Raw genomic sequence first — 27,901 nt, 5'->3', positions numbered from 1 at the left:
TGCAACGGCGCGATTTTTCAAAATGGAGCCTTTCAAGGAGGGAGTATCTCCCCGACCCCCATAGCGGGAAGGGACAGGCCTGTGGACCGACAACACTAGCGAGAAGGACGCAGACTAGGCGGTCATGCGATAGTGGTAACGGATAGCGCGAAGGAGTGAGCGCACCACCTTCGCCATGGCGACCTGCATCGGCGAGAAGATTGAGGTGCGGAACGGCCATTACACTACGGGCGGGGCGGGGCGGGGAAAAAGGACTGGACTTCGCCATTCGCTCCTTGGGGAAAGATTGCGCTCAACCATTATCCAGTCGGGGGGGGGGCAGGGTTTCTGAGTAATCCACTGGTCCCATCTTACCTATCATGACAGAGGAAGCGGCGCAAAAGCCCCACCCCTGCAGAACACAGTTGACGATCAAAGATCCTGGCCCCGGTCCCTTTCCTATGTAAGAGAGAGTTCTTGAGCTTTTCTGTGGACGAGGAGTTCCATTCTATCTAGCCCCGTATAAACGGACAGTTGGGCGTGATCCAAAACGTGTTTTAAAAAGTAACATCATTTTTTGAGTCGAGCTTGATTCACGGTAACATCATAGACGCGTCTCTGTTTCCTAGGAACAGCACGGAAGTAAATTGCCACTGCCTTCTTCCGAGATATTTTTTTCAATTTCCGAATCTCACCCTGCTTCACATTTTTTGGATCAGTCAAGATCAGCTAGGGACTGCCCTTTGTAAAGAGAGCAAAATTTATACCCAATTCCAACATTTCCTTTGAAGTTAAAAACAAACACAATCAAACAATGGAAACAAGGTGGGCATCTATCTGTGCAGTCCAGTAAGCCTCTACAAATTATCCCATGCTGGAAGGAATTCATTCATAGTAACAATATGCCTGTATTTAGAGTCCAGATGGCCAATTTGATTTTAGAATGCTTTATGAAACATGCCTTCAATTTTTCAACATTAATATTCAGTTTAGATAATTGTGAATTACACCTAACCTTTCTATGTGCTAAATTCTATCATAACCTTCTTAATCATTCAGACCTTGACAGGTTTCCACACCACAGTAAGCCATTTTGTGCAACTATGGTTTGTTGAATAAGCCATAACTGGTATATAAATGAAATATCTGGCCCAAGTCAGGCTTGACTCCTGGTGAACTCATGGACACATCCTTGTTGTTGTTGTTGCTGCAACAATAAAGAAGTGGTTTGCCATTAATTTCTGATATGTTTGACTTCCTATTTTAGCCTATAGTCCTGGGATTTCCTGGAGCTCTCCTATCCAAGTATTAACTAGGTCTAATCTTGCTTAGCTTTTTTAAGTCAGCCAAAGTCAGCTAGGTGCCTTCAATCAGTACAAATCTTACCTTCTTGGAGGTAAACTACGCTGATGTACACTGACTACCCTGAGCCACTAAGTAGTCAACAGTGTATTTAGTCCAGCATGTTTTGTGGAACTAGCTGGTATGGTTAGTTTATGGTTCAGTATATTCTCAGAAAATTTGGCTGAGAAACCTACAGTTAAGCATCTTGTGAACAAGAGGAATACTCAGTACTTTGAGTGTATATAGGACTGTAGCTTCCAAAGGCATGATCCTGAATCTACAGTTGCGGTTCTATACAGACTTGCTTAGAAGTTAATCCCTTCAAATATTATGGGACTAAAAGCAGTCACTGCAGGGTCAGTAATGATTGAGCGCAGACCAAAAAAAAAAAAAATGATTTGATATCTATTCAATTCAGTTACTATGGTGCCTTCCTTGGCCACCTACCACTGTTTCAGAGTCATAAAGAATAGCAGGCAGAAATGTAAGCAGAAGCTGCTTTCAATTTCTCTGAATTCTTATGCCACTCGTAAGATGAGATTCCATATCTAAAAGATTCTTTGAAGCCCAAACACAGCACTTATCTGGAAAGCTTAAAGCAGCTACATGCAATCCCAGGAACAGGCATAGCTGCCTTAGGGTGTTGCAGACAGGTGCTGCCTTTCCTATTGCAATACACTGAATCCTTTTTTTTTTTTTTTTGAGATTGAATTTAAAGTCTTCATTCCTCTATTAGATAACAATACCTTTCCAAGTGTAAATCTGGATACATGGTAACATTCCTACCCTCTCAGATCTATTATTTCTCTGCATATTACAAGCTGTAAGATAGTGCTGTTTCCATCTGAAAGTGATGAGAAATGGAAAGGAGAGCTGGCTGAGAGAAAATCCTCCACAGGAAATATACAGTATATATGTGTTTGTGGAGTCCTTGGGGTTCTCTGAGCTTGGTTGTTTTCTTGCAAACATTTCATTACCTGGCTAGATAACATCTTCAGTGCTCTGTGTTTGTCTCAATTATGTATGGCTTGATAGTCTAGAAAACAAACCAGCTAACCTCTATTTGTTTGCAAAAGCTTTTTAACCTAGTTGCTAGAAGATTTTTAAATTAGACACCAGAGACCAAGCTGGAATATTACATAACTGTCCTAAAAAGTATTTTATAATTGTGTGTACACACACACACACATTTGGGCCAGCTTATACTGACAGGGATTATGTAAGAGTAAAAGGTATGAAAGAGATTAAATATTACTGAGGAACATATGTTTATGTGATATTAATATTACCTTTGGTAATGCTCATCTGTTCATTCTGTAATTCTAGAAGCACCTTGCAAGGATCTCTTACAGATTCTTGTTTATGTCAATAGTGCAAGAAATAATCCCCCATTTCAGTCATTTTTCAAAAAGCCATGAAAGCACAGCTGTTGTGATAAGTCTTTAAAAGATGACATATGTACTTTTCAAGCTATTTGACTGCCATTGTCCTGTTTTAATCTTCTGAGTTCTTTTATGAGTACAGATATTATGATCAGGTTTTATGTTTTCATTATTTTATAATTTGGGTTTGTGCGCCACCTAGAGATGTGCAATTATAGCAATATAACAAAAAACAGAAAATAGCAAAATGTACGTACACAAAATGCTAATAATTGTTCACAGCATTATTAAATTCAAAAGTGTTATCCTTGTGTCTAGAAACAAAGTTACAGTTCGATTGCAATTCAAGCTATAGAGTGGTAAAAAAAAAGAATCCTTGGGAAAACATGATCAGCATTGCAGTAGAATCGTGAAAACTCATTTCTCAAATCAGAGCTTATTGTAAAAATTGGATTCTTTGTAAGATTGTGTATAGTGATATCACATATTTATCAGCCAGCACTGCAAAAACTATAGCAATTGTATAATGGTTTAAAGAACTGTTTTATGTTAAAACTTTTGCCTGTTGCTTTAACTGGAACAGGGAGCAATGTTGGCAGATTCTCTTGTAGATTTTCTCTTAGACATTTCTGTTGAAAATGCAGGGTGGAATGTCTTTTGTGCTTACTGGACCCTTTGATTTAGCATATAGTTACACAGCCTTTGCAATCCAGCCATTACATTGGGGAGTATGTTTACAATATGAATGTTGTCAGTTATCCAGAATTTTTCTAGTAGTGGCTGCAGGAGTTGACAGAATTGTTGATCAAACTATGAACAGTATTTAGTTTGAGTTTTTAAAAAATCAACAACCAACCTTATATAAATAGTATGTTTCTTTTACCCTTATAATACTTTCTAGCTAATCATAGCTCTAGTTCTGACATTTTATAGCCCATCCCATCCTTAAGTTTAGAGTGCTTTACAATTTAAAGCACATCCAAGTACAGTCAGAAAAGAAGAAAAAAAAACTTCAATTAAACAATAGAAAGACAAGTTATGCTAAAAAAAAGAAGTGTAAATCTCTTTTAAAATGTCTATTTTACCAAAGCTTTAAAGACATATCCTAATCTGGAGTTCTCCAAATGTACGTGTAGCAGATTTAAAGTTTCTGCTTCAAATGGGTTCCGGTGCTTCCTTCTTTTCGAGAGGCGGGTGAGAGAAAAGAAATCAAAATGCTCCTTAAATCATTGGGTTTGTTTTCAAAGCGAAGAAGGCTCTAGGCCACCGTAATGAGATATTGAGATAACTTGACTCAGTCCAATCCATTCTGTTCGTGGGCTCGCTCCCAGATAAAGACGAATAGGCTCGATGTTCCGGACTCCGTGGCCAGGCGGCAATCGCTTGAATCGCCGCGGGATCCCAGGGGACTGGGAGGGGCACGGAGGGTGCTCAGGTTTGCCGCCCTCCAGAGTATTTCCTTGGCTGCTGCTATGGCAGCGGGTGATGGAAGCCGCGTCTCCCTTGGGAGCGGGAGAAAGGGCGGCAAGGTCGCCTGTCTGCACAGATTGTACCTCGGACCTCTCAGTGGGCTCGACTCCCGGGCAGGATGCCGCAGTGGCTTCTCAGTCTTCTGCTCTCTCCTTTGCCCAGCAGCGGCGCATCCTACGCCGGCATGTCCCGCTGCTTGCCTTGTGAGAGCTCCATCAAGGTAGAGCACCCGCCGAGTAGGCGCCGGTTGTTGGAGAAGACAGTTGTAGCGTCATTATTATTGCTGTTATTAATACATTTATAAGATTGCCTAATCAAAAACAGCTCTAAGATGCCTAAAATTTTTTCTCCAGATTGCAAGCAGGCTAGTTCTCTTTTGGAAGGGGGTAGAGAAAGTGTGTATATCATGGAAATTGTGCGTAGGGAGATTGCTTGTACCTTCAAGAAGGGGAGGAGAAGGGTGGAAGGAGCAAGCGTTTTACATTACAAAAACATCAGGAATTACATGTAAGCTTACAAGACTAGTCTGAATACCTTTTCATTAAGTCTACCTCATATTAATGCAAGTGGGGAGAGGGATGAATGCTTTTGTAGCCAACTGTTGAAAAGTCTGTGGAATAATAACAGTTGTGAAGCCAGCAATGCTATGAACTTAGTAGAAAATTTCTGTAGACTCAGATCCAGGCCCAGTTTTTCCTAGTTGTCCTTGCACCTGCTAACTCTTTGCCCTGGACAGAGAACTAATTCTTTCTTCCAGTATTATAATATACTTACTTGGCCTCACCTTTATTTGTTTAAAAACATTTCACTTTATACTTTTTGAAGTAAAAGTTAAAATGATTTCAAATTATTACTTAAATACATTTTTTTCTCAGTTCTCTGTAAAAATTCACTGCAGAATGGGAAAATGCATGTAGCATATTTAAAAAGTGGCTAATGCTATGTAAACAAAAAAAGGATCATCGTTGTTGTTGTTTTTTTCATTCATAGGATTTTAAGGTGGGGAACCTTTTGGGCAAGGGTTCCTTTGCAGGAGTATACAGAGCTGTATCCTTGAAAACTGGGCTTGAAGTGGCTGTTAAAATGGTAAGTGGCCAGCAGAGCAGAACTTAGAATGTGAAATTACTGGAGGAAACAGAATGGTTTAGCCATACCTTTTCGCATCTAATAGGCTAATAAATTCCATATTTCACACCCTGATATTCTTTTATTTGCACCAGTTTGGTTTCTGTTTAGGACTTGTTATTGGTAGAGTTTTTAAAGTGTTACTTCTTTGAAATGTTGTCCTTCTGCATCTACCAGTTTGTAAATGAAGTTTATTACCACAGAGAATTTAAAATGTAAAAGTATATCTCATTGATATTGCAGTTCCAATCAGTTCCCCATCACCCTTTGATTGCTATTTAAACTTAAAACAACAGCCAAGCCATACTTTTAAGATAAGATGTAACTTGGCAGCTGGTGTTTGTTTTATGAGAAAATCCAATATAGTTCCATAAAACATTCAAAGGGATTCAAAGCAATATTTATACCCAGATCCTAACCATATTTACCTGGAAGTAATGCCTATTTTATTCAGTACATGTGTTTTCCTGTGTTCAAACTTGCAATTCTAGCATCAACACTCATTCAAAACTATTGCTTGAGAATAATAAAGCAATCTGTATTTGAAGTAATAGTATTATTCATTATTGTGTTAAACATGAGTGTTTGCTGATTCTGTCTCAATGGATGGTTATTTTCACATTTGAATATGAGCTGAAAAGATCTGTTATCTTCTTAGATTGACAAAAAAGCTATGCACAAAGCTGGAATGGTACAGAGAGTGCAAAATGAGGTGAAGATTCATTGCCAACTAAAGCATCCCTCCATACTTGAGGTAAGGAATTACCCCTAGAACTTGAAACATCTATAATTAAGCTTTAACTTTTTGTAATCTTTTATTTTTTTTCCTAGTTGTATAACTACTTTGAAGATAGTAACTATGTGTACCTGATATTAGAGATGTGTCATAATGGAGAAATGAGCAGATATTTAAAAAACAGAAGGAACATTTTTTCTGAAGAAGAAGGTAGGATTGCTATATGTTAATTGTATATAAAAATATATGCATTTTAAAACTTTTAAGTAAAAAAAACACCCTTACTTGAATTTAAGTTCAGACATTGAAATTTCCAAATACTGTAATGCATTTATATGAAATGTAAATATAAACTGTTAAAAATTTGCACATTGAGCCAGATGTACTTTTCATAACTAATATAGCTTGCTTGATTTACTGCTCAGTTTGAGAAACGATTCAGTTTCAGAGTTTCACTACTGGTAATGTTTGCACAAAAGAAAATGACAGGGTTTCAGAGAAAAAAAAACAGACATTGTTTTGCATGTAGTCTGAACTGAATTTTGGTTCTTTGCTCCCTTTTACAAATCAGAAACTTAACTTGGATGAATAAGTAAATGATTTGTTTTGCACTAGTAGAAGACGTATGTAGTAAGTATTATATGTTGCATGCCTCAGGACATAGCTTTTTTATGTTAAGTCTGGGATTTTCTTGAATCCTGGCTTTGTGAGTCCTGTGAACATATCAGCTTTCTCACTGAACGTGTAAGATATATATTTGTTATGAGAAGGACTTAAAGCATCCTATATCTCCCTTTGTTCTATACAGTTCGGAACTTCATGCATCAGATTATTACAGGGATGTTGTATCTGCATTCCCATGGAATACTCCATCGGGATCTTACACTCTCTAATCTCTTACTCACCAACAATATGAATATCAAGATTGCTGATTTTGGACTTGCAACACAATTGAAAATGCCTCATGAAAAACATTATACAATGTGTGGAACTCCAAATTACATTTCTCCAGAAATAGCCACAAGAAGTGCACATGGGCTTGAGTCTGATGTCTGGTCTTTAGGATGTATGTTCTTTACTCTTCTGGCCGGAAAGCCACCTTTTGATACTGATACAGTAAAGAACACCCTGAGCAAAGTCGTACTGGCAGATTATGAAATGCCAGTGTTTTTGTCAAGAGAAGCTCAGGATCTCATTCACCAGTTACTTCGAAAAAACCCAGCAGATCGTTTAAGCCTTTCAGCTGTATTGGATCATCCTTTTATGTCCAATGGTAGGTCAGTAAGAAGTAAAGATTTAGGAAATGTAGAAGATTCAATGGACAGTGGAAATGCCACAATTTCTACAGCTTCTACTGCTTCTCCCAGTGTCAGTACAAGTGGCTGCTTAAAAGAGAAGAAAAGACTTTTAGTCGAGCACCCACTTCCGAACAAAATGACAGTTTTTCCTAAACATAAGAGTGCTAATGATGTCACAACTGGCTGTGGAAGCTGTCCTCATAACAACCAGGGACTTCCAACAAAAGAAGTTGTCAATATTGGAAGGGGAAGAACAATGCAGCTAATTGAAGAAAGACCTCATTCACGCTACCTCAGGAGGGCACACTCCTCTGAAAGATCAGGCACATCTCACAGTCAGAATCCAGGAATATCAAATCAAGTGGAAAGGTGCCATTCCTTGGAAATCCTCCCGAAACCAAGACAAGGACTAATAGAAAATACCAAAGATTTTTCTCCTGCAAATTGTTATGGTGATTTTTCAGTTGTATTTAAGGAAGAGCTTCCCACTAACTGTGACTCAGTAGAAAAACATTTTTCACCACCTGTAAAACAACAGCCTTGGTAAAAATTGAACTCTTATTTTAATTGAGTTTAATTGGGTTCTCTATAATATAATGTCTTTTTTTTTTAACATAATTCTAAATAATGGTTTAGAATCGGGTTTCCTAATACCTTCAGTGCAGTTGTAATATTAGAAACATTTCAGTTTGTATCCAATCATAGTTCAGTAGCTGGACAAACTGGAAAAATTAACTGTGGTTTAAAGAAATAAACCAACCTCTTTATCAACTTAAAATATAACTACTCTCTGAAATAATTCTTTATATTGTATTATGTTGATTTATAATCTAGCCCATTAAGTAAATATATGTTTAGTGATCATTTAGTTATAAAGTGTAAAACTCATGATAATTATAAAATAGTTATTTGTGTACATTTTAATAGAGAGTGCTTATAAGTATTTTGTCTTTAGTTCAGATTTTCCCTGTCCAATGAAGACTAACACTGGTTTCTTAGAACTGAAGACTCAAGCTGAAACAATGCAGCAGTGGCTTGGAAATATGCAGCTTGGTGGTATGGATTTATTTAATCTGAGTCCATTAAATTTGAATAAAACAGATAATTCTTATAATGAAAATTTGCATAAGGACTTTGTGTGCATATCCAATAACAGTGTAAAAGATTAAAATATAAAAATAAATTTATAAAAATATAAAAATCACTTTGTAAAGAGGATAGAGAATATAGGAGAGGTTGTTTTAAAGGGTAAATCTGCTCCAGAGGAAGAAGAAGTTGCTATTATAAGCCTGTTGTGTGCAGTAGAAGAAACACATGGTCTCTTTAATATATTCATGCATACATGTATTACAAGATTACAGTGAGTTGCAGTTGGGACAAAATAGCAAGTTTGATACTATGTCATAACATTAATATGAATTGCTTTATTCTTCCCAAAGGTTTGCAGGAACCATTAACTTACATATAGGTTGTAGGGGATCATAGGGAACATAATTTGTTCTCTGTGTCTTTATGTCGGATATGAGATGTGTTTATTCATCCTTCATTGAATCCCACATTGCATTCACTGATCATAGTGCAGAGTTCTGGAATGTGGGAACTAGCTTTTACTTGATACAAAATGTTTCAGTGTTTGAATTACAACAACCAGATGTTCCTGGATGAGTCACATTATAATTTGAAAATAAGAAAATAAGAGTACTACCTACTCGAATTAGTATTATGCACCATCTGTCCTTGGAAGATACGTTATTTGAATTCTTAAGTAATATATATTTTATGTTTTGAAAATAAAACTTTATTTTTATGATATTTTCAAACAACTTAGTTATTGCCTGGAAATATATATAATAAAAAACAGCAAGTGATTATTAGCATTGGTTTGCATGTGAGAGGGGGGAAAAGGATAACAGGAACAGAAGGGAAGGAGGAGTTTTCTTTCCACTGTATCACATTACATCATGTATTGAAAGAATACAAAAATACAGCTGTAATTTAACACTACAGTAGTTAAATCTTAAACATTTTTAATTACTAGAAATCCCTTAGGGCTCTGTAACTAAGGATATGCAGTTAGGATTATCTGAATCTGTGGGTAATGCTCTTTTCAATTTTTGTTTTTAATTGTGTCTCTACTTTGACAGAAGGGGAAGATGTGGTAATTCATACACTATCAGGACAGTGGATGGGATTTATTTTCACCACTCCCTATCCATATGCTTATCTTGAAAGCAAGAACACATATAATTTGGTGTTTTCTAATGCAGGAGACTGACAGAAATCTGACAAGGGCACACACATGCTAAATACAGGAGAATTAAAACTCAAATTCTCAGTAAATAGTTAAAAATATTATTGTTGTTCTTTGGCTGTGATACTTCGGAAAACAGTTTATACAGTAAGATGCCTAGTTTACCAGTTATATAATAACATACATTACTTTAATCAGGTAATTTAATTTAAATGGAATTGAACTTTGTTGCACATTTTCATATTTGAATCAGAGAAAGTAGACTAAAATGATATGCTGCATCAGTTATAAAAGGGTTAACCTCATTTAACTTTAGAAGAAAACTGTTCCTTCTTTCTGTTCTTTAAGGACAAATTCCATAACAGAATGCATTTCAAAAATGTTTAAAATATTATTTTGCTTCTTCAGCTCAGGTCTCAGAACCTTCGTATAATATAAATGGAGATTGTCGGTTCTATCTTGGTATGCCTCAAGAGACTCTAAAAAGAGCAAGAAATGGTTCAAAAGGTAAAAGCTCTCCTGATTCTGCACCAACTATGGGACCACAAGAATTAAGAAAATACATCACTGGACTTCCAAGTAAAGCTGAAAAGGCCCTGCTGGCACCTGCATTTGGTCTCCATCTTGTGTCTGAAATCAAAAACAGAGACAAAGAGCCACAGTATGGACAGCCAAAACACCTGCGAAATATTGTTTCTCCTCTGAGTGCTCATAGACTGAAACCAATGAGACAGAAAACAAAAAACGCTGTGGTAAGCGCTTTGTTACATTTCAAAAGAACAGCTCTGCAGAAATAGAAAGTAGTAAAATAGAAAAAATGATTATAGAAATTGATTAGAAAAATCATGTGATTATAAACATAAGCATGTTTAAATGTCTTTAAATTGCTACCTTATAAGCTAATGTTTATGATTAACTTTCATTTTCTCTTCTGAAGTACTGAATCCCAAATGTTAACTATTAGCTGTGACTAGCTCCATACTTGCATTCAATTAAACTAGATGGGCGCAAACAAGCGATCAGCCGTGGCAACTTTAAGATGTGTGGACTTCAACTCTCAGAATTCCCCAGCTAGCATGAAGTCCACACATCTTAAAGTTGCCAAGGTTGAGAAACCACTAGATACAAGGAATGAATCGGTAGCTACAATCTATTCCTGTTGCTGACAAGCAAAGAATACATAGTTAGTTTCCACTGCTACAAAACCTGTACCCCATAGGATTTTTCTCAGTGGAGTAGGGATTGAGTAGTAAGTCCACAGAGGAATATTAAGAATACCATCAGTGTTGGCAGACTGGCATCTTTATGCAAATAAATTTCCTGTTTAGGTTCAGTGCCTGGAAAAAATAAAATTGGTATAATCTGTTTTGCATATTTTTGTTGTGTTTAGTGGCTATTTTTTGTTATAACAGCAACAAATATAACTGCTTTTAGACAGTTTCCAGTTCAGTTATTGGACTTAAAGGGCTTCTTGTCAGTCCTTAATTTTTAATTTTACTTCTGTCTTTATTTGAGTGTTGCTGCTTTATTTTTTATCTCTTTAGTTTAAACTCTCTTGGCTTAACTCTCATGGTATTATTTTTCCATTGATCATCTCCTTTTTTTCTCCTAGTATGTATGTCGAGTACATTCGTTATCACATAACCCTAATTGTTTTTCAGTGACACAAAAGGATTTTTTTCTGTTCATTAGCATTATGTAGTATTATATAAATGACTTTTTGGCACTACAGATGTGATGCAAACATTGTATTTATTTTGCTGATTTTCAACATATATTCTAGGTGAGTATTCTAGATACAGGAGAAGTATGTATGGAATTTCTAAAGGAATATAATTCACAGGAGTTTGTAAAAGAAGTACTAAAGATATGCTGTGATGGAAGTGAGGTAAGTAGTAATTTCTATTCTTCCTAATTTTAATATTACAAAATATGTTTATGCCATTATTGCCATATTATGTAGAATTCAGTTGAAGATATTTGCTAAGTTTTCTTCACCTCCTGGAAAAATACACAGACAAAGTTATATACTTTAAAACTGAATATTCCTCCTATCCTATACAGGTAGGCCTCAACTTACAAACATTCATTTAATGACCATTTGAAGTTACATCGGCACTGAAAAAAGTGACTTATGATCAGTCCTTGCACTCACGACTGTTGCAGTGTCCCCACGGTCACGTGATCAAAATTCAGGCACTTGGCAACCAGCATGTATTTATGATGGTTGCAGTGTCCCAGGGTCACGTGATTGCCATTTGTGACCTTCCAAGGGGCTTCCTACAAGCAAAGTCAATGGGGGAAGCCAGATTCGCTTAACAATTACACGGTTCACTTAATGACCATGGTGACTCACTTAACGACCATGGCAAAAAAAGGTCATAAAATTGGGTGTGATCCACTTAATAACCACATTGCTTAGCAACAGAAGTTCCAGTCCTGATTGTGGTTGTAAGTTGAGGACTGTCTGTATGATCTGGAACAGGAATCATGTATTTCATTAAACCATAATGTTTTTTGTGTATCGTATCAATTCAGCCACAGGCTTATTTAATCATACCTTATAAATAATCATGTATGGCTTAGTATTGTGCATGAATCCTGTCAGGCCCAGCCCAAGAACGACAATGAGGCAGTCCAGTCCAGTATAGATCCTTTAGTAGCTTGCACCTTATAGACAGACTCTCACCTATGCTAAAGCAACTAGTGGATAAACCCCATGAGACTCTACAGAGGGGCTAGTCTCAGCTTCTTCATCTTCTCACGGTCCTGCTGTGGGCTGAGAAAGTGCTTCCCCTGCAACCTCTCCTGGAATGCTCCCCCTCCCTCATGATAACCTTGATCCTCCATTCCAGTGTCCTCCTCGCACATGCATTCCATTACAATCCAGCCAGTTGTGATTTATTCAACATGGCTTAAATCATGCTTTCAATGTAAAAGTATTCTTTTGAGTAGTGTTCACTGAATAGCCTCTGATTTGATTAAGTTAAGTTGATTAATCTTAAAATTTCTTAATTTGTAGTTGTAAAATTTGTAGATAATATTGGTCAATAAAGATAGCAAACCATTCTTAAGAACATTAATTTGAACTGAAAACATATGGCAGTTTTAATTTAAAGTAACCTTTATTGTGTAACTGTTGTTTATAATTTAGTTTAATGAGACTGTGGTTTTCTGTATATTAAGGTCACAGTTTACCATCCAAATGAAGAAATAGGTGTTCCTCTTAATGACAGACCACCGCCATCCCCTGAGCACCTAAGTGTATATAGCTTTGACAACTTGCCAGGTAATGATAATTTCTCTGAGTCATTTAGAATTTTTTTTTCTATTAAGAACACATTTTTTGGATGGAATTTGTGACAGGATTCAGGCTGACTCAGAACAAAACCAGGAACAAGTGGGAGTGACTGATCAGCATGTATTAGTACACTGCTTGTTGAGGGTAAGCCAGTAATCTAAAGAACTGTGGTTTACTGTGATATCTTACAAAGTTATAGTAAAGTGCAGTATAATCTTTTTTTCTCAGCTCATTCATTCAGTTTTCTACCATCCTGTGTGCCAGCAGGTGTATATATGTACACATCTCTACATATATATCAAATCAAAATATTTATATGTATCATCTATCCATTAATGTGCATACTGGTGCCTTTTTTGAAAGTGATGATATTATAGCTATATATGCTTCTTTAAAAAGTTTTTCCTTAACTGCTTTGAAAGAATAATTACCTCCCATTCAAATAAGTAGCCTTTTAAAAGTGTTAATATATCACTGATTTTGCGCTTCCAAAATATTCTTTCTTTTCTGTTTTCTTTACATGGGATGGGAAAGTTTTTGTCAAGTGGGTCAAGAACATTACTAATTCCTAAAGTAACTAATTTTACATGGTGAAGATGGCATTTGGATTTATCTTCTTCCCATACCGCATAATAAACTGCTATGGAAAATGAAGTAATAGTAGTATACATTCTGGGGACAGAATATACCAAGGAATATCAACATGTTCTGGATCATATAATTCAGCTGTCCAGGGCTGGTTCATGTCCAAAACAGATAAATAATTTTCTTTTGGAAGATTTATTTCCAGAACATTTTCAGATCATCTTCAGAACAATCAGATTGTCATGGCATAGGAAAAAAAAAAGTAATGCTTTTATATTCCTTGGGACCGTGTGTTGTGTACACCAGTGGTAGTTGAAATATGATTACTGCTCAAAGAGCCAGACCCCTCCTCCCCACATATGAGAAATATAATATGAGATACTTTCAAGTCTACACATTTTTAAAAAATCTGTGCTAATCATTATATACAAATTATATTTTAATATCGGCATACTATAAATGTCAGATATGTATTCATTTCAAGAATTATGTTTTCACTGCATCACAGATTACAGCACCATAATAACAGTAATGCTCTGTAACCATTTAAAGTTTTCTTGAAGATATTATATGAGAATAATGTAATGGATTTGAATATAAATACTCAGCTTACTGAAATTTTGCTATAGGTAATCCTCAACCTATAACCATTCAGTCAGCAACCATTCCAAGTTGCAACAGCACTGAAAGAATGATGGTTACGACAGTTTCAGCACCCCCACAGCCACGTAATTGCAATTTGCACTTATGACTGGTTGCCAAGTACCCCACAATCACGTCATCATTTGCAACCTTCCCTGCTGGCTTTCCCAGAAAGTCAGTGAGGAAGCTGGCAGGGGAGGTTGCAAGTCGTTGGGGTAAGTCTCCCCCACCCACGCACCCTCCCCCAGTCCTCTGTACTCACGCTGTGCTGATGCACCCCCATGCACCTCCCCAACCTGCATGGCACCTCTCGTGCACACCCTCGCACCTTTCTTAACCCAGGTGGTACCTCTTGCTCATCCAACCCATGCCGCGCCTCCTGCACACCCCACACATCCAACCTGCACCATGCTTTTGAGCCCACCCTCACACATCCTGACTTGCACAGTGCCTCTTGCACACCCTCGCGCGCCCACTCGTGCACTTACCTCGACCCATGCGGTGCCTCTCACACACTGTTCCCAACCCTCCCTCACACCCTTGCACACCCTCTCCACACTGCACTGCATCTCTCATGCAGCCTCCCTGACCCTTCTGCACATCCCCTCGCTCCTTCCCCCAACTGGCAGCAGCCACTTACGTGCCTGCAGGCCTGGGACTTGCAAGTTCCTTCTGACTTCCCCACTGACTTTGGTTGTGGGAAGCCAGCAGGAAGTTGCCTTACCTAATAACCAAGGGATTCATTTAACTACAGCAACCGGGACTGTCACACATTACGACCACATTGCTTAGCGACAGAAATTCCAGTCCCAATTGCTGTTGTAAGTTATGGACTACCTGTATATTAGTACCATAGCAACTTGTTAGCCAACCTGTGTTGCTTGGCAGTACTAAATTTGAATATTAAAATAAATTCTAGGCTTCCTTTTTTTCAGTGAGATTAAACTATATTGTTAAATAGTGAAAAAGGACTTTTGTTAATACTGTTCTTCAAGTAATTGGGACCAGAGTTTCCATCACTAAGTGGTCATTAAGGGAAACATCACCGAACTGTTTAGTGACGGCAGTTCTGGTAGTCCTGGTTGTGGTCATTAGGCCAGGACCTCATGCTTCTCCTGCTCTGCTGTGCTCACCTCTGCTTCAACTCCCCCTACCTGCCTATTTCCCCCCCCCCGCCTATCTCCTCCCTCCCATCTCTGCCCTTTTGGCTGCCTGCACTCCACCACTGCCTACCCCCGCTGCTCCCAGTTGTCCTTTGCTGTCTTCTTCCTCCCACTGCTGACAAGGTGCATTGGCCGAGGCAGCTGCTGGCCCTTTGTGAGGCCTTCGTAACACCCACCTATCTTTTTCCCCCATCTCTGCCCTTTTGTCCACCTTGCACTCTACTGCCACCTACCCTTGCTGCCCCTAGCTGACCTTAGCCATCTTCATTCTTTTCTGCACGGGGGCTCTGCCAGCGCTGGTCTCACTGCTGCCGCCTCCCTCTCCCTGGCCGCCGGGTTCCTGGCACACCTGCCCTGCTACAACACAGCAGTCTCAACCCGCTGCACATTCCCATCTGCATACCTGGTCTCCTGCTGGAGCTCTGCATACTGGACATGGTTTGCTGTCTCCTCCTGGTTGCCAGCCATGGTCTTACACATTATTTCATTAAGCACAGCCTGTGCTGTGCTGCAGGCCCTGCTTGAGCAGTCTCAGCCCCCCGCTGACTGGGGTTCATGCATCCATGCTTGCCTCCACCCCTCACCACTGCTGTCTCCCTATGCAAATGTGAGTCCATTCATTTACATGCTGACTCTGTTTAGCAATAAACATGCTTGCTGAATCAAATAGTTTCAGCAGGAAGCTGTCTTACACAGAATGAGTCCATTGTTGTCTACTCTGACTGCTAGCAGTTTGCCACTTTCAGACAAGAATTTCCCAATCCTGCCTGAAGATGCAGGAAGTACGCTACTACTGAGCTAGAGCAGTTCCCCTTCCATGTACTGTGTTAGTTAAGTGCCACTGAGGTGGCTTTGACTTCTGTGATTCTTTGGACAGATGCTTGCTATCTTGACCTATCTCCAGGAATAACTAAGTTTTTACAGTTCTTTCACCCTATTAGAAATGCCTGACAATCATCTGATTGGGATTCTTCCCTCCCTCCGCAATTTGTAGGCCGTCCATCTCAAATACATGAAGCTGGGCAGCTAAAAATATTTAAAACAGAATTAAAACATAACAAATCAGTAAATACCATATACGGCAGCTGAGATAGAAAACCAACTAACAGATCAGTTGAAGTACACAGCTGTGATATGGGGTCAACTACACATGCAGTTCAGTAGCTTACCAGGTCTTTGAGGCCTTAGAAAGATCAGCAAGGTTGGGGCAAGTCAAGTCCCCAGAGCGATGATGTATCAAGAGGGCTTGCTGAATATTAATTCATGGAGGCCAATTTATTTATTCTGGGAACTGGTTCAAAGTTTTTTCAAGTGGCTTTAGTAGGCACCATGTTTGCAATTTACTTCCACATGTTGTTTCTATAATAATAAGTTAGGTCGCCACAATGATTTGTACATCTTCTCATCAGTTTAAAATACCAGCACTACATAAGCATAAACCTATGTATGAATAAAGTTTGGAATTATAGCTCATAGGGGGTGTATGAAAACAAGGGAAAGAATAGAAATGAAATGTTGGATGATTTACATATACGGGGATGGAATGAGTAGGGAAAAACTGATTTTCTTTTTTCTTAGCTTGTGATGAGCAGAGCTTAAAATCAAGCTGTATTAGCTTGTTTTAAAAGTAAAAAGATAATTTGAACTATAACAACTTTAACCCTTTTGTTTCTTTTAGAGAAGTACTGGAAAAAGTATCAATATGCCACCAAATTTGTGCAATTGGTAAGATCCAAAACACCCAAGGTCACCTTCTATACAAGATATGCCAAGTGTATGTTGATGGAAAATTCTGCTCCTGCAGATGTGGAAATTTGTTTTTATGATGGTATGTGTCCTTCAGTTCTGCACATTTCCCTTCAGCTGTTAGTTTTGTTATTAAATTATTAGTTGACCATGACTCTATAATGCTAATAGCTCTTTAATTTATGTATTTTAAGGAATTTCATTAATTGATTCATCATACACTACTTATACTAAATTCTCTTAAAAATCTCAAAATTCAAATGAAATATTTGGGTTTTCACTGTAGTATACATGGCACCTTATGTTTTTATTGGAGACTGGTTTATTTTTATTTATTAAAGGAACTTTTTGTGTTGTAATATTTATAAGTGATTGTAACTATTATAAAACTTAATTGTTTGAAAATTAAGTAAGTGTTAATATTTACATTTTTTCTTGATGGACCTCTGCATGCAATTGATACAGCCTTGTGTGATCCAAAGCACCTTTAAATGGCCTTCAGAGCCTCCTTTGATCATGATTGCTGAAAACTGGCAGGAGACTTGCCTTTTTGAGATGGGAAGCATAGTTAATCTACTTTTTTTTAAAAAAAGGACTTCAATTCACCCAAATTTAATTCCACTCAAAGGTGTCATATAGTCCCATCCTCTTTGAGTTCTCAGCCTTCTTCCCCAAAATGTCCACATGCAGCTGATACCCATTAGATTCCGCAGTCCTGGTTGTTATCGCTAAGCAAAAACCACATGGGTTGTTAAGCAAGGACCGCACATGACCATGACTTCTGACTTCCTGCTGGCTTCCCCATTGACTTTGCTTGTGGGAAGTTGATAGGAAACATCGGAAATCATGATCATGTGACCGTGGGGATGCTGTGACAGCCAGAACAAGGACCCGCTGTAAGTACCATTCATTCAGCATTGTCGTAACTTTGGTCACTGAACGAGTGGTCGTACCTGAGGACTACCTGAAGAAGGTTATCTGGCCATGATCTAATGTCATAAGAGAGCTTCTATTCCTGGGCAACTTTCTGGAGGAGGTTTTGAAGGCAGTAGGAAAGTTGCATTGTAAGGATTTTTTTTTTTCATGATATTCTGCTGGCAGACAGACTGCACAGGCTTTATTCTGGTACTGGATAATATTAAACAGTTGGAAATTTTCAAATGTGATTTTTTTTTCTTCTAGTATACGTGGAATGAGAGCACATTGCCTGTGCTTGACCATTTTTTTTCCTTCTAGGGGCAAAAATACACAAGACAGCAGGAGCAATACGAATAATTGAAAAATCTGGAAAAGCCTATACGATAAGAGAAGAAAATGAAATTTTACAGAAGGATATACAAATATATATGAATCATGCATACGAGGTGAATATTGTTTATGTATTTTAAAAGGTGGAAGTATGGAACACATTTTCCAATTTATCTTTCTCTGATTTGTTCCAACTCCATATTTGTGGTTGAAAAACTGTAAGAAGTTGTGATAAATAGTTGGGGGAATGAGTCAATGAAAAATAATCTCTCTCAATTGTTTTATTCAGTCAGTTTTAATAAATTGACCTATTTCAGATAGATAGAAGCTTTAAAATGTCTTTTGAATAGAATTATCAATACTTTCTATTGGTATTGCCCCTGTCCACTGTGCTCTTGTTCCATCTTAAAGGAATTAGCACATTTCAATTCAATTTTTAGTATGCCTCTATGTATATATTTCTTTTTTCTTTTTTTACTATAGGCTCATCGCATTTGCCTTGCACTAGAAACTGCCATTTTGGCAGAAGAAAGAAGTGAAAGTGTTCCATTTTTCCCTATTATTGTTGGTCGGTAAGCTGTCACATTTGGTGTTCTTTATTTTCCAATATAAATGCTTCTCACATGGCCAACAGTTTTTCAACAAAAATTTTTATGTGCTTTCCTATAGAGTTAAATTTTTCCTTTTCCTTTTTCCACTTCAGTAAACCAGGAAATCCTGAATCTCCAAAAGCTTTATCAAGTATAGCCCCATCTTTGATGAATGCAGCTTTGAAGAGAGATGTTGCCAGATCTGAATCTTCAACTCAGATCTCTAATATTAACCTACCTGTAAGTAAGCATGTGTATAGATCATTCTTTTATTACAAGATTTAAAAAAATATACTGTGAAGTTAAATTTTAATTTTGGTAGCTGTCCGAGAGAGGTTAGAGAGACCTGAGGAATGGTGTTGGGTTGTATGCATGGCAAGATTGAATTCTTGGTATATATCTAGAGAAATTAAATGATATTGTTAAACACTGAAACCTCTGGCAATGTTTGATCCATTATTGCAACCTATATTTCCATGGATATCTTCTAGATGTGCTATGAAGAATCTGCATTCACACAAGCTATAACTGAATCAAAGAGCTCCTCTGGTAGCCCCAGTGACTGTGTTCCAAATTCAGCACAATTGCTAAAGTCTGTCTTCGTAAAGAATGTTGGCTGGGCTTCTCAGGTTAGTTTGTAATTCACTCAGAAAAAAAAAACAAGCTTTATATGATCATGAAAATGGAGGAGAGAGCAAGTTACAAGTTGATCTGTAAAGCTGTAACTCCATTCTCTCTCTCCCCATGTTTTGATATTTGCTGCAGATTAGGCTGTAGTTAACAGGAGGACACAACACATGTATTAAGTTTCTTACTGCACTTGAGACTGGGATGTGCCCATACATAAAAATTGTCAGAATTACTCTGCATGAGTAGGTGCATGCACATATATAATAAGCCAAAAATCTGAATACATATTGCCTAAACAGTAAGCAACATTATTTGCACTGCATTGAAAAATGGATACAATGATTTCTATCCAATTTTTACCTCTCCAGTGGAATAAGTGTCTCTGAATAAATCATTGCTTTGAGATCAAACCACTGTGAATCAGGCAGTGTTTAATGCTGTTGGCTGGGGTAGCATTTTGAGGCCAAAATATAGAGATTACCTCTCACTTAAGCCTGAAACCAGGTCCTAATTATGAAACCACTTGTATATGAAGTAATAGCTTTTCAATGTGGGATCATTTCTTGATTGTTAGTCCTTGATGAGTGAATATGTAAAGGAGCTATAAAATAGCCGTAAAATAGATTTCAGTATGTGGATTAATCTTTTTCTTTCTGCCAGTTGACAAGTGGAGCAGTATGGATTCAATTTAATGATGGATCCCAGTTGGTTGCTCAGGCTGGTGTTTCCTCTATTACATATACATCTCCATCCGGTGACAGTGTTAGGTGCGTATCAGTCTTGCTATTATTAAGTATTCCTCCAACAAATATCAGTCTTTAGACTTTTTATTTTCTGATTATTTGGGTTCTAAGCAAGAGCCTAGGGACTGTGGAAGTATCTTTTTAGTGTGTAGGAAATTCCAGTAAAGTGATTTTTTGCAAAGTGAGTGGTGTCAATTTTGATAAAAGTTTTCAACTATTAAAACTTCAATTTGCAAATCCTGATTATTTTATTACTTTTTCCATTTGTTTTTCGTCAATTCAATTAACATTGTATTGCTACATCTATATTATTTTTAAAACGTTATAATTAAAATTTCTTAAAAGGCATTCCATATTAATGTTACATATAAACTTTATAACAATATTACTAATATAATAAATCTTTTGACAGAAAAAAACTATTATATAATAAATTGTATGCTTAACAAAGAAAAACACCTGAACTACCTAAAATTAAGAGAGAAAAAAGGAAAAAATAATAAAAAATAATAAAAACAGGAAAACCATTAAAGAATAACTTAAAAATTTGTGCATGTATATATGAGAAAAATCTTAAAATGTCAAATTATTCAAGTACCAAAATTATGTTTTTCAATTTCATCATTATGATTAAATGTTTAAATGGAAATTAAATCTAGACTGCCCTGAATCATATAGTTTTGATCTTGCTTCCCCTTTAATGCTGAACTAATTCAAAGGCTGAGTTGAGCAAAGTAATTAAGACATCCCTGGGTGCGTGGCACGCAAATGTCTTCCAAATACCACCTTTTTGCAAGCTCATGTTATGCATATTATGCTGTAAGCTAGTTTGCTTCAGTCTTTTCACCTGAACATGTTATAAATGTAAGAAATTAACAGTCCTCCAATTATACAGTAATCTCCAGTTTTAAGGTGGGATAATTCATGTTCTGAAAAGTCATTTTCATGAAAAGACTAGGAAAACAGTAAATTTCTAATGTAACCCCATTAGTAGCCATCTGTTGAAATGTGACTTGAAGTGAATGCTGTATTTGTATGTTTTTCACTCCCCCTCAATTGGAATGATAGAAATAATCAGAATTGTTTCACAGAAACAATCTGCGAAGCCTGGTTTAAATATAGACCAAGAAATGTGGTTAAAGGAAACTACAAGAACTCTAACCCAAAATTCTTAAGCTCTTAATTCTTAGACTAACTAACTTATTTAAAATCACAATTCCTGATTTGCATATAATGACAAAATAGGAATCTGGTAGTGATGCTAACTAAATTGTGGTTGACTCCTCCTGCCTTTTCTCAGGGGTGGCAGCTGGGTGACTTCTTAGTTACAACATGCATGTACACCCAAGCAGAAATCTTATGATCTACAATTACATGCAAACTTACCTAGTAGTTCTATTTGCAAACTCAGCAACAACAAAAACCCCTGATGTCTCAAACATACATTGAAGAATCGATTTTAGGAACTTCCAGTATTTAAAATATATTTGTGCAGGAGAAATGTGAAGAAAATACAGTTTATCTATGGTTATGGTATACTCAATCCCATTTTTTGCATTTGAACCACACACTGTCCACAAGTTATGTTCACAGTGTACAGTAGGTTAAATGTGGTTGGCTAGTTTGTGGTTCTGTACGTGCAGAAACAACCATAGCATACAACTGGTTTTCATTTTATTTTTTATCCCTTGGCTTTTGTCCTTAAACTGTGATTTAAATAATTCAAGTTTCATTTAAAAACTCATTTACTATGAGGTAATAGCCCTAGTCAGAACCTATAATCCAAGAGGAGAATGCCTGTGGACTCCAGTATGTCCTTCTTTTGTACCTACCTGATTTTTTTAAAAAAAGACGTTTATAAAACAAAATTAGAAAGTTGGCCTGCCCCAAGCAAAGCACCAGCTTCCAACATATTTAGGGGCAAGAATGCTGTGGGGGCTCCACAAAGGTACTTCAGGAGAGAACAGCCTAGAAAGCTCATTCACAGAATGGGTGCTTAGTAACTGGCTCTGCCAACACAGTTGTCATTTGAGGGCTGTATCCTTCACACGCTCTCACAAATCCAATGTTCTTTGATAGTTTATCCCATTTAAGTCCATAACTTAAACCCAGAACCTAGAAATTACCACCACCCAGCAAGATCAGGTATGAGAACTTCATTTTTTAATCTTCAGATACATGACTATTTAATTAATAGCTGGTTAATTCTGGCTCATAAATGAAGATTCTGCTTCCACAAGTTATTCACTGGTGGATTAATATCAGCATTCTAAAGTATTCTTCAGCATCTGAGAATATTGTATAGTTATCTCTTGTGCTTCAGAGATCTCCAGCCATTTTGGAGCCAAGGGCAAACATCCTGAGTATCGCTACAGATTACCTGTCCTATCTCTTCATTGTATGGGAACACAAAATTGGGAATTCATTGTCAAACCATTTTAACTTTACACTAAAATTTAACAGTTTAGAAAACAAAAACCTATCCAAATTCCCCCAAACCCTACAGCCCCACTTCCCGCCCTGAAAACTAGCAGAGATTATTATGACTTTTGGTCCCTTCCCAAATATTCAGTGCAGTTCTTGCTTACTATAAGTACTATATTACTTAGTATAAATACTATATTACTTCTATTATGTAATGGGGTGATGTAAAACAAGAAATGCTAGCCCAAAAGATTAGAAGTTGAATGTTGGTATCTTGTGTATTTTCTTAGGTATAGAGAAGATGAGAAATTGCCAGAATTCATCAAAGAAAAGTTGCACTGTCTATCTTCCATTCTGGTAATGTTTACTAATCCAGTTGGCCCCCACTGACAAACTGTTTGGATATAAAAAATTAAAATTACTTAATGGTAATAAACTCCTTTTATACTAAAAAGAAGTAGACTTTCCTTAAAGAACCCAGATTGGTTTTTCCTAACTGGAGTTGATGTACAAGTGTTCTACTTTTAAAACATTAAAGCAAAATGACTTGCATTTCATGTAATTTATAGAAAATCCTGTAACCATCTTGTTTTTTCCTCACAAATGTATATATGTGCATGTTCTGTTTTTGGAGCTCTCAAGAAAAGAACACCTCTGCTATTACGATATATGCCTGTAAATACTTTGTATTTTATGCCATTTTCAGATATGAAGAGTACTGTTTTATGATTGTTTTATATTTTTGTAACTTTTTAATGAGATGTCCCTGCAAAAGTGTTAAAAAATAAATGCAGTGATAATTTAGATCCCTTGCTTTATTTAACAGATGTCTAGGTATGCACAGTGATATTAGTTTGCTAATAAAATTCTACATCTACAGTAGAATCCATAAGCTTTTGTACACTTGCATGCACTCCTAAGTAACAGGTTTACTTCATGGTTTGAATGTTGTATTATTTAATTGGGAAAAGAAACCTAATGTGGCTGAAATGTTCCTGGTGGTGTTCTTTTATAACTTACCTAACTCTAGATTTGTATTCTAGTGTAAAGAGAAATTGAAAGTTCAAATAGGAGTAATAGAACCTATACAGTAAAAAAGTTATTGAGCCAACAGAGGTATTGCCTTACTTCCTTTGCATTGGCAGAGAAAGCTAATATGAACAAAACAAATAATGCTGAAAGAATACACCCCCCCCCCCAACACACACACAACACTGAAAGAGTCCTGGAGAAAACAATCTGGGGTCTCAGTTGCAAAAGCTTCAAAATAAGGAGAAAGAACCCTAAGAGAATATGAACTAAGCAAACTTCATCACAGACCTTTATGAATTCACTACCTAGCAAATATGTGACAATATTTACTTTGTTCAGGTCTATTACGCTTAATCCTTGTTAAGCTAATCAATAATAGAAATAGAAACTATAAATATGTTTTTATATATATTTATAAAGAACCATACCCTATGATGTTGAGGAGATAGCACAGCATATTTCATGACATCAGATAAGATTAACTGCCATTTCTGTTCTCTAAAAACTTAATTTTTTAACCTGATTTTGTTGTGGAAACAGGAAGCATGAGGACTTCCATAAGTACTTTCAATTTTCTTCTTTGTAAAATGATTGTTTCACAAATTGCAAAATGAGTAATAGGAGAAGCTTAATCAATAGTTTCTTAAAGAATTTTACTGGGGCTATATTATGTTTTGATAAGAGAACCAGTTTGGTGTCGTGGTTAAGGCATCAGGCTAGAAATCAGACCACCATGAGTACTAGTCCCATTTTAGGCACAAAACCAGTTGGGTGGCCTTGGGCCAGTCATTCTCTCTCACCCCTAGGAAGCAGGCAATGGGAAACCAGCCTTGAGGGTGCAAAATAATCAGTGTTGACTCCTGGTGACTGCCTGGACTAATCCCTGCAGTTTTCTTGGCAAGATTTTGGAAGTGGTTTGCCGTTGCCTGCTTCTTACGGCTGAGGGAGAGAGATATATAGTGCTTTATAGTTTGAATCTCCAAGGTGCTTCAGAGTGGAGGAAAGCACTAGCATAGCAACTATCTGCTATACTTTGAAGCAACCTCATCTTTTTCTGGGATGACAGCTGCTCTAAAATGTTGCGAACATCTTTTGAAGATTAAACTTGAAATATTGTACAATCCTGGTTTTTACATTGTTCACTTGGTAGAGAGTTTTCATTACATTTCAGTGAAAAACATGCTAATGCTAATACTGTATGTAAAATATAAAGACTGTTTCATGTGCATGCATGTTATTTGATTATGCCTTGACTTGGAGATGAACAAAAACCAAAAAATAGAGGTGTGCACAAAATGGAAAATGGTTTTTCAAACTTCAAATACACACATTCTGCCAAACCATTTTGGATGGGTCAGCAGGAACTAATCTTTGAACATTTTTATTGTACCATGTTTTGGATGAAACAAAGCCAGCAGGGGCCTAGAGTGATTTTTATACACTGAATAAGCCAAGACTGGTGCATGTTGCCCTTTAGCAGTTCCCAGTGTTACATCTCAAAAGAATAATGGCTTGCCTCATAACCTTCCAGTGCCTTCCCTTCCCTGTTGCACTACAGATACCAATGTGCCAACATGGCATGTCCCATCTATCTTCCTGATGTGCTATCTTCCCAATGTTGTCCTTCCCTTTCCTACTTTCCTGATCTACCATTGCTATCTTTGACTTTTCCCCATTCTTATTACCCTCCCACCAAACACTTCAGCCCAGACATCCATGTTTTAGTATGTAGTTGGAATGAAACAGCTCTATTTCATTTTCATTTTGTTTCACAGCCAACTCGAATTTCATTTCAGAGACCAATCAACTGATACCAACTTTCTCAAACACAATTCATGAATTCACCATTTTTATACCCCTATCCAAAATCCTGATACAAAGTGTGCCAAGATACATTTGTGTGTTAAGAAAGGTCTGGAGGTGTGCCGCATCAGTGACACACAAGTAAATGACAGGAAGTGCTGTGCAACCAGAACCCCACCTTTGTGAAATCACCAGGGGTGGACTGCGTCCATTTCTTCTCTTGAGTCTCAGCAGCCTCTGACATCATGGAACTTCTGGTTTTGCGACCTGGAAGTCCTGCCTATGAGATGTACAACCGTGCAAGTTAGCACCTTGTCCGTGTGCTGTGAGATAAAAAAGGTTGAAAACTACTGCCTTGTATGTACCAAATAAAAGAAAGCCAAATCTAAATCAATTTGGTTTGACTATTTCACAAATAGGAAAAAAAGATAACTATTGAAGACTGGGCAATTACCATGTAAGTTTTTTTCAGTTTAATGTAATGAAGACATCTCACAATAAATTAAAGCTTTAGCCTGTTCAGGAAAGCAATGACTAAGATCCTTGGTGTAATGCTGGAAATCTCAAGTATCTATCTCAGTAGGCTCCAATTATTAAATCTGAGGATTCTACTATCTGTTAGTTCCAATCCTTATCTCTGTTACAAGTGCTGCATCAAAATTCTTTTTTTCAAACTTTTAATCTTACTTGAACCCTTTTTTAAAATATACAGTGAATGAATGGATAACCCCAAAATAAAATATGTGCAACAAAATAATTTATCAGGTAGTTTCTGCTATATTTTACTTAAAAAATACTCAGCAGTTAGGGTTTTAGAAAAGCCAGCCAATTATAAAATGCATAAACATTAACCATCTTCATAAAACTCTATTAAAATAAATAGCCTTTTAAAGTTCAGTTTGAAAAACAGTTTCAGTTAAGACATGATTCACAGAATCAAGGTACTTTAAGTACATCCAGTAAATATAATTAGAACTAGTGTCATCTCTTAAAACTATGCATCAAAACAATAGCATCTACTGAATTACAAACTCATTTCCAGTATTGTACTGATGTAAATCTGGTAATAGAAATACTATCAGCACCAGTGTATGATAATTCTATAGGCCACCTGTCAAAGATGCAGAATATTGAAAAGAGCAAGTAATGACTGAAGTAAAACAAGACTGATCAGAGATAGCTAAGAGCTCTGCTCTTGTAGCCTCTCATATCTGACTGAAAATGGAATAAGTCTCTTGTACACCACTTCAAGCAGTAAGAGAGAAAGAGCGACGATTCCACAGATAAAACCAAATGCCCAGCGGGGTCCTAAATAACTGTAGAGTTGGCTGACAAATACTGGGCCCAGGATACGTGCACCACTTCCACAAGCAGTTAGCCATCCCATATAAATACCCTAAAACAGATCAGAGGATTGTGTTCAGTGTTAATGACAGGTCTGAAATATTCAAAATAAATCTATTATTCTCCCATTTTGGCCACAGCAAACCATTATTATCATTATCATCATTATCACTGTTGTCAGTAGTAGTAGCAGTAGTATTTGGATTTATGAGGCGGCCTCATTTTCAAGCAACTCGAGGTGGTATATAGGATAAGTTAAAAACACAGTAGAATAATAAAAGAATAAAATATCAAATAACCAGTAAGGAAATACAAAATTTAAAATAGATTGTGGCATATTAATGGATTCACAAAACCTCTCAGCCCGGGGCCTGGTGGTAGAGCCAAGTCTCTATGGCCTTCCTAAAGCACAACAATATGTTTTTTAGTAAAATTGTTGCTGTCCCAAAAAATCTCCCTGCTCCTCATACACACAACATAATTCAGTAGCTCAGCTTTATTAAATATTTTGATAATCCTAGGAGACCAAAAAGTCCTTTGCTGAAATAAGACTATGCCAGGAAGCAATTCATAGCTGTATAGCACTAAAATTATATATGCCAAATGATTAAATATACTGCTGTTATGTAGTTTTATTGTTTAACCAAAGCATGACAAAAAACAGTTCCAAGTTCGACAATCTACCACTTACCAACTTATTTTCCAAAACTGTTAAACCTGTTAAGAAAATATCAGCCTAAATTTAAATCTCACCTGAGGTTTTGGCCCTAAAATTTTTGAATATAGAGTATATGACATCACATTACAGGCTGGATAACCCAGTCCTATTAGAATGTTGGAAGTGATATACTGGCCCAGATGGATTACTGGAGTATAACGACACCAAGATTGTATACTAGGACATCCTGTTGCTTCAGCCGTATTATTGGATGAAAATTCAATTTGTCTTGTCCACAAAAGCGCAAAACTTTCACCAAAGGTCTTTCTTGGAATAGAATTATTCTTTATGTCTGAAAACATAAATAAATATCATATATGGCCATAGATATATTTATCAAAGATCTT

At 36.9% G+C, this 27,901-nt stretch overlaps 2 protein-coding genes across 8 annotated transcripts in view; one reads left to right on the top strand and one right to left on the bottom strand.

Moving 5' to 3' along the window:
• PLK4 (polo like kinase 4) lies at positions 1-23,519 on the top strand. Its single transcript, XM_007441750.4, has 16 exons — positions 1-205; positions 5,166-5,261; positions 5,959-6,054; positions 6,132-6,246; positions 6,845-7,877; positions 8,290-8,390; positions 9,994-10,337; positions 11,369-11,473; positions 12,772-12,874; positions 16,955-17,104; positions 18,259-18,386; positions 18,754-18,842; positions 18,974-19,100; positions 19,352-19,489; positions 20,151-20,257; positions 22,948-23,519. The coding sequence occupies exons 1-16, from the start codon at positions 176-178 to the stop codon at positions 23,045-23,047; spliced, it is 2,862 nt and encodes a 953-aa protein (XP_007441812.1). The 5' UTR covers positions 1-175; the 3' UTR covers positions 23,048-23,519.
• The window catches only part of MFSD8 (major facilitator superfamily domain containing 8), a 21,808-nt gene continuing 16,822 nt past the window's right edge, over positions 22,916-27,901 (bottom strand). For 6 of the 7 annotated variants that reach the window (XM_088132860.1, XM_088132861.1, XM_088132862.1 and 3 more), the window contains 2 exons: positions 27,590-27,846; positions 23,522-26,888 (listed from right to left, as the gene is read on the bottom strand). In XM_088132860.1, coding sequence (XP_087988986.1) covers positions 26,673-26,888; positions 27,590-27,846 — 473 coding nt within the window. In that variant the 3' untranslated portion in view covers positions 23,522-26,672. Of the gene's footprint in view, positions 23,052-23,521; positions 26,889-27,589; positions 27,847-27,901 lie in introns of those variants that run through there. The other variant, XR_015794572.1, reaches the window with a different exon arrangement.

The sequence above is a fragment of the Python bivittatus genome, unplaced genomic scaffold (assembly GCF_059951505.1).
Source record: "Python bivittatus isolate LINGU-HERP-01145 unplaced genomic scaffold, Pbiv_v1 ctg000070_np1212, whole genome shotgun sequence".
Classification (NCBI taxonomy): domain Eukaryota; kingdom Metazoa; phylum Chordata; class Lepidosauria; order Squamata; family Pythonidae; genus Python; species Python bivittatus.
Note: the sequence above shows the minus strand (reverse complement) of the source record. Positions and strands in the feature narration are given on the sequence as shown.

Bases quoted from the DNA above. Each gene is read 5' to 3' on its own strand.
- PLK4 (XM_007441750.4), top strand. From the start codon at position 176: ATGGCGACCTGCATCGGCGAGAAGATTGAG. The intron at 6,247-6,844 runs GTAGGATTGCTA...TGTTCTATACAG, and splicing joins CATTTTTTCTGAAGAAGAAG to TTCGGAACTTCATGCATCAG. The intron at 20,258-22,947 runs GTGCGTATCAGT...GTATTTTCTTAG, and splicing joins CCATCCGGTGACAGTGTTAG to GTATAGAGAAGATGAGAAAT.